Below are 12,052 nucleotides of genomic sequence, written 5' to 3' on the forward strand. Positions count from 1 at the left end.
TTATTGTTCATCTTTACCTCAACATATTTAAAAGTGGCCTGTATGCTTTACGAGTTTAAACTGGAAACAAATGCTAGTGAAAGGGGAATATGAAAATGCCAGGCTTGGTAGTAGGTATGTGGTGAATGAGCAGATGGTACAATGGTGCTATGTAGAATTTTCAGCGAAAAATGCAGGCTCGACCAGGACTCGAACCCACGTCTCTGGCATACTGTGCCATTGTTCTACCACTAAGCTACTGGGCTAACTTAGCTTTGCCCGATTTTTCGCTGCCGCTGTTTTACCTGTGTGAAATTGTCTCCGATAGTGCTACCGGAACAGGATCTGTTGCCTTTGAAACACTGTAGACGTCGACGTTGCCTGGTTCCTCCCAGCCTAGGAATGTTAATTCATTGTTAACATGAATTACATGAACAACGTGCATTTTTTGCTGAAAATTTTACGTAGTACATCTCCTGTGTGTGCGTAATTTAATGAAGTACAATGGTGGTTTAACAAATTCAAGAACCACAATGAATCCTTCGCAAGATGCACCACATACGAAATGTCCACAATTAGCCAAATATGTGAGGCATAAATAGAAGCATTCAAATTGTAGTGCAGAACCATACGTCAACACCTCCATCAGCTTGGACAACAATATATAGTGGGGCGATGGACCCCAAATGAGTTGACAGAGGATCAGAAAGCAACAGGACCCTTGTTGACATGCAATGAGAATAGGGTTCTTTACGATACTCCATGGTGCTGTCATCGTTGGTTGGCACCACATGAACCTCCTCCCATATAACCAAAACCAACACTATGTCAACAGAAGGTGGACTCCTTGGGGTATCGTGCATCACAAACTGCTGCAACCTGGCCAGGCGATCAATGCAACTGTACTCGCAGCAATTGGAACGTGTGCATGAAAAATTGAAAACTGTGGATCCAGGGCTTGTGATTCGCAGGAGTGTCATTGCGCTTCAAGACAACACAAGGACTCATGTTGCTAAGGCCATCCATGACACCATTATCCAGCTTGGTTGTGAAACTAATGCAGCTGCCATATTTTTTTTCTGGACATCACACCGTCGGATTACCATACACTGAACAATTTCTTTGGTTCATATTCTGCGAGTTCTACCACCGTGGGTTCCCATGGTATGCCTGAAGATCTGAGACAGGTTATTGCTGCTTATGACTATTTCTGATTTTCCACGTACGTATTACTTCATGTTTAACCTTTCTCTTGGCAGGGATCAATTGGGAGTGTATATTCTTGGCTACTTAGGCTATCTGTGAAGCCCAGAGACTGTAATATATCCGGACATTGGGGTTTAAAATAATATATATACAGGGTGGACACAAAGTCGCTTTCCCCAAATATTTGATTTCTTCATTTATTGGGGACAGCGACTTTGTGCCCACCCTGTATATAAACACCACCAGCCGTTTGTTGGTATGGGAATTCAGCTCCACTTTTGGCATTACCAAGGCATCTATAGTTTTTAACAGTCATGTAATTTTACGCTTTTAACCTAATCCTTTTTATCCAATCCTAGATTGCTTTTTATCATGACGAAGTATTTTATGTGCTGAAGCGTCATATATAGGACTTTTTAACGATACTCACTCACGTAAGTGTTTATATATATATATATATATATATATATATATATATATATATATATATATATATATATATATATATATATATATATATATATATATATATAATATTATTTTAAATATAAATAGCGAGTAAACGCACAATCCCAATATGTGTGCAGATATTGGGGCCAAAAAATTTTGGGAAAAAGGAGAAACTTTCAAGAATGTGCAAGAATCAAGGAAATTCCATGTAATGCATTAATACATACATATTCCTGCTTCTTGTTAAGTAAAAACACCTAAATTATTGCCTTTTGTGTCACTTTGAACTCTGCTCACCATAATTGATCTAAAAATGTAACATTGCTCAAATTACATGTTTTATTAATAAACAAATTTTCTTAATTTAATGTCTAAAGTAAAAGAAATACATTAATTACAAATTAACCTATTGTCAAATTTTTTTGACCCCCTTAAAATTATTCAGAAAGGCCTAATTTCATTCTAAATTTATCTTGCCACCATAAAATTGTATTTATAGCCTGAAAGGTTCTGGATACAATTAGTGTTTTATTGTATTTCTTGTTGAAAGATCAAGGAGGACATATTTTCGGTGTGTCAATGAAATTTCTCCCTGGATCAGAAGTGGAAACAGTAGCACTGGTGTTACAGAAGGGGGGGAGGGGGATAATAAGAGCATTGGGGTGAGAGAAAAATTCAAATGTATGATCATTGTCACAAGTAAATACAGGGGTTGCAGAAAATTTCTCAATGTTTCTACAGGGTTTCTGTTTTCACTCAGTCAATTACAAGATTTTAAGCTGGACTCATTACTTTGGAAACTACTAACACTGGACAACTCCTTGGGTGACAATGGGATATGGAAAGATTTCAGGGTGTAGCTCTCTCAAAAATGTATAATAGTGTAATCAAATATCTATTTTATGTTGTTGGTCTTGAGAAACAGGGTTGTACACTGTTTAATGAAGAACATGTGCTCCGCAACCCGTGAAACTTTCAGACCAAACTTCTCAGTAACAATGTCTTTACACTAGCCTCAACTTCGGGTAGGAATGCCGTAGTTGGCACTGGACTGGCTGGAAATTGTGGCTGCTAGACTGTGTTCTAATTGCAACTGGCTTCTCTGCTAGATGCTGCGGTAACTTCCAGAGTGAAAGTTTGGTCTTGTAAAGGTATTCTGTGAGTTTGGCAAGGAAAAGTGTGTTTTGTCTGTGGTTTCAGTGTGTTTGTTGTTCTTGTTTGCTGCTCGATGAAAGAAAGTAACAGAAATGAGGTTCCTTTGCGTTCATTAACATTTTGAATTCTTCCATAGCAATGAGATTTGTACACTACAGATGTGATTAGTCAATAGTGAAAAAATATTTATTATTACCAGTGTATTACATGTTTGACATATTTACTTAGTTGAACAGAATATTTTTTAATGAATTAATCCTTTGAAGAATCTTGTGTATGAATACCCCAGCTCATTAAAAATCATGCTGAGTATACCTTGATTACAATATTTTCTTTCAAGCCAATTTCTAGCAGCCCGTACTTTTCTTTTTCTTCTTAAACCTTTCATTTTGGCAATTGTAAGAAAAGTATCATCAGTAGATGTTCTCCTATAACGTCTTTAAGATTCTGCAAATTTGTTAATTCTTCTATGAATATAATTAATATACCGGGGCTTTGTAAAATTAATGTCTAAATACTCAACTTCTAAGAGAAAATTTATTACAGTTACCTGGTCTCGTGCATTAATTAAAAAGTAGTAACCATTCAGGTATACCATAAAATGCAGGGTGTGGCAAAAGTCTGGCACCACCCTTTTAATTTGAAAACTACTTGACGAAAGGGGATGAAATTTCGGATATGGGTAATTTGGAGGTGGGAGCACACCAGATGGGGCTAGTGTGTATCATGGCGGCCATCTTAAAAGCCGCCATCATGGAATTACATCCAGATTTTCAAATGTGGAGAGGGGTCATGTAGTATATAATTTTACATGTGCGTTTTCTCAGAAATAACAATATTCAGTTATTTTTCCCATAACTTTATTTGGTGAGGATATTTTCACAGTTGAAGTTCACATTTGGCGTAATGTAATGGGTTGGTATTTACTTGTTCCAGGTGATCTAACATGGCTTTAACCCTCCAAGAACGGATCGAAATTATTGTTATAAGTGGGGAGCACAGTGCCAGGGTCATTGCGGAAGATTTCAATGCCTGGCTCCAGAGAGAGACGACATCTCACATAACACAGTGTTGCGTGTAATGCAGAAGTTTAAGGAGACTGGATCCGTGTGCGACAGAGAACTTAGTGGACGGCTGAGAACAGTTACTGATGAAACAGCAACGGCAATCGTGACATACTAATCAAGAGCCCGAAAAGCAGTACCCGGGGTTTGGCTTCAGTGTCAGGAGTCCGTCAGAGATCCATACTCCGTGTGTTGCATACTAACAAGTGGCATCCCTGCAAAATTCAGATGCAGCAGTTCTTAACTGAGGAAGACCCAGACAGGCGGTTACAGTTTGCAGACTGGGCTTTGGCTCGTTGCAACGAGGATCCTCAGTTCCCGAAAAGTGTTCTGTTTAGCGATGAGGCCATATTCTTCGTGAACGGTGAGATAAATAAGCAGAATCATCGTTATTGGTCAGATACCAACCCATCGTGGACAGATCGTCTTAAGGAAGTGGGTGCGGCAAAGGTAATGGTGTGGTGTGGGAATATGGAACACCCGGATAGTGGGACCTGTCTGCATCCATGGCAACCTGAATGAGGAGAAATATCTGAATATTCTCCAGGAAGACATGTTCCCGTCACTGATGAACCCAGACGGCGAATTACCAGCCCATTTCCAGCAGAATGGCACACCTCCGCACTACGTGTTATGTGTCAGTCAGTGGTTGGATGAACAGCTCCTGAGTCACTGGATTAGTTTAAGAGGCCCCACTGAGTGGCCACCCCGTTCTCCGGACCTTACGCCCCTTGACCTTTACCTTTGGGGTCATCTTAAAGCCATAGTTTATCAAGAGAAAATCACTGATCTCCGACATCTCCAGCACCGGATCCAACAAGCATATGACTCTGTCGACCCTGCCGTGTTATTGCTTGTCCACGAGGACTGGCTGAAACATCTTACGTTGTGTGTAGCACAGAACGGGCAACACACAGAGTACATCTTGTAGGATGCCAAATGTGAACTTCAACTGTGAAAATATCCTTATCAACTGAGAAAACGCACATGTTTTTTTTACATGTAGGATATGTAAAATGATATGCTACATGACCCCCTTCCCATCTGAAAATCTGGATGTAATTGTAATTTCAAGATGGCCACCATGATACACACTAAGCCTCGCGTCAGGTTAAGTTTGCAGCAGGTTTTCGCATATGTAGATCCAAACGTGCGCGCAGAATATAGTTCCGCTGAGACGGGTTCCATTCCGACACAACTGCACACTTGCAACAAAACAGTTATTTAATGTGTAATATACAGACAAAATGATACATCCATTAGCAGGTATGGATTTGACCGGTTGCAATCACTGTGCAGCGAACTTGAATCCGCAGATTCGCCAACTGGGCATTCGGTAGCGCTGAAGGAACACAAAAGCTCAAGAGCGAGTCGAGTGAGACTGAATACGTTGCAAAGCGCGTGAAATCAGTGATATCAGTGTTGCACATCCCACTATTTTAACCCTATTTTTGTCGTGATTCATTGCTATTCGTGCTGTACAGCGGCGAGAATGGCTGAATCGAAGTCCTTACGGCAATAACACCAAAATAAAACAGGACGTGAGGTGATTTACTGTCAATGGGCGCATGAACTGTCTCAGATGTTGAATGATTTGCGGTTGAGTTTAGGAGTAGAAAATGATTGTTTGTTGTTTGACGACAAAAGAATCTCCGCGGTATTAAAGGTATTAAAAGATATCACCGTGAAAAAAAAATCATGTTAATTATTTGGACGAGGCATGCGTCAACGCGGGTCGTACATTGATTCAACCGTGGGAGCGTGCAAAACCACCGCCAGGGCTGAAGCAACCGACGACGGGGAGGGGGAGGCTTATTGTTTCACGCACTGGCGGCAATGAAGGCTTTGTTGAAGACGCATATTTACTGTTCCGTGCAAGGAATGGGAAGGGTGATTATCACCAAGAAATGGACAGACCAACATTTGGCTCCTGGTTTAGTGAAGTGATTCATAAATTGAAACCAAACAGAGAAATAGTAGCAGATAATTGACTACATTGTATATATCACCAATAACAAATCATGCTTTTTTGGTAGTATAAACTTGAAGGGCGTGTGTCTTATAGTAACGTATGTATTGCGAACGAAGCAACCAAGATTTTCATAAATTTCTTTCTTTCTAAACGAGAAACAATAACTTCAAAATCTTCAACGCTCTCTCCAAAATATTTTTTGAAAGTCTGCTGCGAGAGTACTAAATGTTCTTTAATTAAGTCCATCAACACCTTGTTATCGTCAGCAAGGGGCCATACAGTTTGAACATCTCACACGATCCATTTTCAATTGTCTGTATCCACAAGTTCAACTTATTAATAAATCCTTGAATCTTATCCATACTAGTCAGAATATTTTCGTTTCTACCTTGCATTTTTCTGTTTAGTTCATTCAAGTGTACGAAAATATCGGAAAGATATGCCAACTTAGATACCATTCATCATCTGCAAATAAATCCGCATACTCATGCCCCTCAATAGTAAAAAATGAAAGTACCTCCTCTTTAAGTTCAAGCATTCGCGTTAACACTTTACCTCGAGATAACCATCGTACTTCTGTATGTAGCAGAAGTGTAGTGTGTTCTGATCCCATTTCTTGACACAAAACATTAAAAGCCGCAAATTTAGGGGCCGCGATTTGATGAAGTTCACGACTTTTACTACTTCGTCCATCACGATTTTCAGAGGAGATGGCAAAGACTTAGCAGCAGTGGCTTCGCGGTGAATGAGACAATGGTCGGTTCGTAAGTTAGGATTTACCCATGTTAATTCATTACGGACCACATATTCATTAGTCGTACGAAATATTTCTTCACCAGTTGCTCACTCGGGTAGTTCTTTGAAAAAAAAAAAAGAAAAGAAATTACTTGCAATTACATCCCCATCAACATACCTTATGTAGGAAAGAAGTTGTGCGTGACCGCCAATATCGGTGGACTCGTCGATCTGAAGTGAGAACTTTCGACTGCTCTTTATTTTCTCCTTCATAATGTCTTCGATGTCACTGGACATGTCACGTAACTCGGCGGCTGATTGTGTCAGCAGAGAGAGGAATTTTTGAAATTTCAGTAGCAGCTTCTGAACCCAGGACTATTTTTACCACTTCTTTACACGCGGGCGTTAACAACGATTCTGCTATTGTGAGTGGTTTTTTGGCCTTTACGATAAGTTCGGCTTCCTGTACTTTTTGCGAAACACGTACCGACGTAGTCATGAGCGTCACTTGTTTTTTTTTAATTTTGTTCCAACAACTGACGAAAATAATTCACATCTTTACTTAACAGAGAGGAATGTTTTGTTGACAAATGTCGTTTTAATTTACTTAGAACCATAGCAGCATTACTGAGTTTTTCACCACACACAACACACACAGGGATTGGGCATGTTTTGTCACCACACCAAAAAAAAACCGTAAGATAAATAGTTATCACTATATTGCCGGTGAACCACTTTCTGTTTCGTTTTTTTCGGGCTCGATGGTTTCACTACTTGCACTCGAGGATGGACCACTCCGTACAAGGAACTTACCCATATCGAAAAAAGAAAATAGTAAGACTGGTGTAGCAATCTAATATTCGCACTACTGCAGAGCACAGCTGTGATAGAACTGAACTGAAATACTGTAATTGTTGTCTGACAATGTGCGGGTCCTTCGGCGAAGAAAAAGAGCAAAAAAGTTTAAGAACCGCCGACAAACAGGCACAAAATAGCCAGCCGTACAAAAAAGATGCAGTGTTACAAACAAAGAACTCGCTTGAATAGCTCTATTGTTGATTGGTGCGGGCCGCTAAAAGGTGAACACAAAGCTTGCCGCCTGTAACCCATCAAACCGGCCCAATATTACAGGCGAGAATACATATAAGATGAGCAAACTATAACAATATTGAGTAAATAAATTACATTTAATTTACATATATATATATATATATATATATATATAGTACAGGGTGGTTCAATAAGTCACTTAACACCCTCAGTACAAGGCCACTGCGGCATGGAATTTGAAATTGGCGATGACCAATCATTGCCTGGCCAAGGGGGAACCACATTGACGCCACCCACACGGTCGGCGGCCATCTTGATGTCCGCCATCTTGAATTCAACTTCAGAAGTTTAAATGGGAAGGGGGTCGTGCGACATATCAAAATGGGCTAGAATTTCACGAGAAATGCAATGCTGAAGGTTTTTTCGACGTATCTTTAACCAGTAAAAAGTTATGACTGAATTCTTGTACCAATTTGCTCCTTTTCGAGGTGTTAGAAAAATGCCTTAAAATTTGTTTAGCGCATCGGTAATGCATCGAGATCAAAGTGACGTCTAGGGAGAGACGTTCGCATGCCATTGCACATTATTTTAATCGGATACATCCATGAAGAGCTGCTCATTATGAATGGTTGTCGCGAACAATTTACAGTGTGACGCTTCCATTGAATTAAAAGTCCTTCACAGTGACAAGGCTAATGTTTATGTTCAGAAGGAAGTTTATAAACAGAATATGTGACCCTTGTCATCTGATAACTAACTTTGGACAAAAACTGGTTCATAACGTTCCCATAAGTGTTCTGGTGTTCTTCCCTATTGAAAAAACTCTGTAAAAAGTACCTTCTTCCATAAGCAAGGATGAAAAAAACTGTTTATTTAACAAATCCAAGTAGCCCTAAGCATTTAAGGTTCCGTTGATGGAAAATTGACTAACCAATCGTGTTCCACACAGCACGTCACACCATTAACTTACCAACACTAACCATTCAGCTTTGATCTGTCAAAAATGGGATATCAGATAAAAACAAAAATGGTATGACACGAAGCGTACAAATTAGGGATGGCCAGATCCGGATCCGGTTGGTTCCGGATGCTAAGGATCCGGATCCTAAAATTTTTCGAATCCGGATCCGCGGATCCGGAATTTTCAGATCCGGATCTGGATCCGGTACTTTCGGATCCGGATCCAGAACTTTCGGATCCGGATTCGGTACTTTCGGATCCGGATTCGGTACTTTCGGATCCGGATCCGGTACTTTTGAATCCGGATTCGGAATTTCCGGATCCGGATCCGTTTTGCCATCCCACATGCGCTTCTTTGGAAAGTAAGAATGTGTTTATAACATATTGTTACCTGCTAATATACATATATATATATAATATACATACATACACCCACGTATATATATATATAGTGTGCGTGCGCGCGTGCGCGATTTGTAATTAATTAATACACTTACAAGGGAGGTCTAAGTCTCCCCCTCCGATTTCCATGAAACTTGGCAGGTGTATATAAGCCCCCCTCCCTCAAATGTCAAGATGAGGAGAAATTGAAGTAGGGATCTGACCCCGAAACCACGTAAATAGGGCATAGGAAGAAACAGGGGGCATAGGGTCTCTCTATACACCTGTCAAATTTCATGGGAATCGGAGGGGGACACAGGGGTCAGATGATCCCCACGTCAATTTGTCCTCATCTTGACATTTGAGGCGGGTTTTGCCCCCTAAAACAGTTTTTTAGCCGAAACAAAAAAAAACACGTATTTCTTCCTTTGGGCCCCTCTATGCACCTACCACGTTTCATGGAAATCGGAGGGGAACACAGGGGTCAGATCTCCACTTCAATTTGTCCTCATCTTGACATTTGAGGGCAGGTTGCCCCCTAGAACAGATTTTTAGCCGAAACATAAAAACACGTATTTCTTCATTTGGGCCCGTTAATACAAACACCTGCCAAGTTTCATGGAAATCGGAGGGGGCCACAGGGGTCAGATCCCCACTTCAATTTGTCCTCATCTTGACAATTGAGTGGGTTTTGCCCTGTAAAACCGTTTTTAGCTGAAACAAAAAAACACGTATTTCTTCCTTTGGGCCCCTCTATACACCTACCACGTTTCATGGAAATCGGAGGGGAACACAGGGGTCAGATCCCCACTTAAATTTGTCCTCATCTTGACATTTTAGGGGGGGTTTTGGCCCTTAAAACCGTTTTTTAGGTGAAACAAAAAAAAAACACGTATATCTTCTTTGGGCCCTATTATACGCCTGCCAAGTTTCATGGAAATCGGAGGGGGACACTTAGATAACCTCCCTTATTAGTCTTACACTTTGTAATTATATAACACTGCATATATTATAATGTTTTATTTTAATTTGTAAAACTGTAACTGTAGAACAATTGTATAATTTTTGTATGACATTTCTATCTTGTTATATGTGTTAAAGGTTTCATCCTGGAATGGAATGTCTCACATGTATGTGTGTTTTCATTTCCAATACATTCGAATGAATACATATTCGTTTCAATGGCATTTACAAAATCACCTCTGACATTTTATGTTAAACAAGTAAGATTTATTTTTGTGTACGAGTGTGTTAGCCGATGCGTAGCAAAGTATTTTAGGAACAACACTTGAAAAAAATTCTTGTAGAACTAACTAATGAAAAATTTCTTTGTAATCGAAGATCATAATACCTTTTAAGGTGTGGTAATATCATAATGGGATTGAGATACGAAACTCCCGGATCCGGATCCAGATCCGAAACTTTCGGACCCGGATCCGGATCCGGAATTTTCGGATCCGGAACCAGATCCGGAACTTTCGGATCCGGATCCAGATCCGAAACTTTCAGACCCGGATCCGGATCCGGATCCAGATCCGTAAATTTTGGATCCGGATCCGGATCCGAATGGATCCGGATTTTTCGGATCCGTATCCGTTTGGCCATCCCAAATTACGTAAATTACTTCCTTGTGACATCTGCTATCCAACAAGGTACAAATGTTGCTAACATTCACTTTTGTGTACAAGAAATAATACTTCATTCATCTTCATGTGAATGGAATCAATGAACAATACAATTAAAGAACATTACACGTCTTGCTCAAAGTGGGCACCTCCATTACGAATGCAGGCACGCAGGTTTTTACGGACATTTGGTCTCTTAACTCGTGATGTGATGGTGTCCTTGATGTGTTGACCAGCTGTTAAGATCCTCTCCCTGAGCTCTTCTTGCGAGTTTACCGGTGTCTTGTCATGTGGCTCCAAATGTAAAATTCTCAAGGCGTCAAATCGATCGGGGGATTGAGCTAGTCAGTCATCATGCTGATAAATCATGTCACGTCTTGTAGCTAGAGGCACATCCTCCAACAACATTGCCATCCCGTTCCTCAAAAATTATTCATAAGTGATGTAATTTAAGATTTGGGGCAGGAAAAATGGCTCGATGAAATGATTGTTGATTACGCCCATCCACACTTATGCCTGGGCGTGCGACAGTGGCTGGATGAAAATTACCCAAAGAAATGGATTGGCCGAGGCGGCCCGATTCCCTGGCCGGCTCGATCCCCCGATTTCACGCCTTGCGACTTTTACATTTGGAGCCACATGACAAGACACCGGTAAACTCGCAAGAAGAGCTCAGGGAGAGGATCTTAACAGCTGGTCAACACATCAAGGACACCATCACATCACGAGTTAAGAGAAACGCGTCCAGAAAACCGAACATAGTAGCCTACCAGCCAGAAGATCAGCAGTCATCTCCGGGGAAGGGTGAAGTGAACCAACGATATAAGAATGGTAAAAATACGTATTCAAAATGAAGTGTCAATATCGGATTTTGTCTCAACCTACATGTCAAATATCAACAACAATACATTTTAATGGACTTACAGCTCACATGTGGCTGTTTACGCCCAGTTACATGTCAAATATTTGCAAATCTCGTTGCAAGGTTGATATCTACAGGTTTGTGTCCAGATGCCTTGTGGTGCTTTTGTGCTGATAAGGGAAGTATCCGAGGTTCACGTTCTTACATTACGGCTAAAACACGTACAGTGGTATCCATAAGTATTACCAAGCAAATTGTCCATCACCCCGTTTACTCCCTTTGTTTTATGCAATGAGAGCTTCAAGAACTGACACAAAATACCAAACAATCTGGTTACAACCTCTGAACCAGTATACGTAAAAATATAGTTCTTAAAAATACGTGGGATGAGGATAAAAACGTACATAAATAGTCATGGACAATTTGCTGAGCAATACTTTTGGATCCCACTGTACAGCCACAGTAACAATCTAATGATGCATCAGTAGCAATATACTGTCCTGTTCACCGTTGCAAACTATTACATGTGTATCCGGTGCATAGATAAACACAGCCGTCGGAGAGCTTGTATTACTACTGCTTATATCCCTGTATTTTCAACCATTTTTGCCAC

General features: G+C 40.4%; 1 protein-coding gene across 1 annotated transcript; it reads left to right on the forward strand.

Annotated features, from left to right (window-relative positions):
* The first annotated feature begins 4,407 nt into the window (after nt 1-4,407).
* Nucleotides 4,408-4,785, forward strand: LOC145980878 (uncharacterized). The gene has a single exon (XM_083113962.1). It carries the CDS (start codon nt 4,408-4,410, stop codon nt 4,783-4,785), a length of 378 nt encoding a protein of 125 aa, XP_082970088.1.
* Nucleotides 4,786-12,052: the final 7,267 nt, after the last annotated feature.

The sequence above is a fragment of the Lepisma saccharinum genome, chromosome 28 (assembly GCF_977018435.1).
Source record: "Lepisma saccharinum chromosome 28, izLepSacc3.1, whole genome shotgun sequence".
NCBI classification, from domain to species: domain Eukaryota; kingdom Metazoa; phylum Arthropoda; class Insecta; order Zygentoma; family Lepismatidae; genus Lepisma; species Lepisma saccharinum.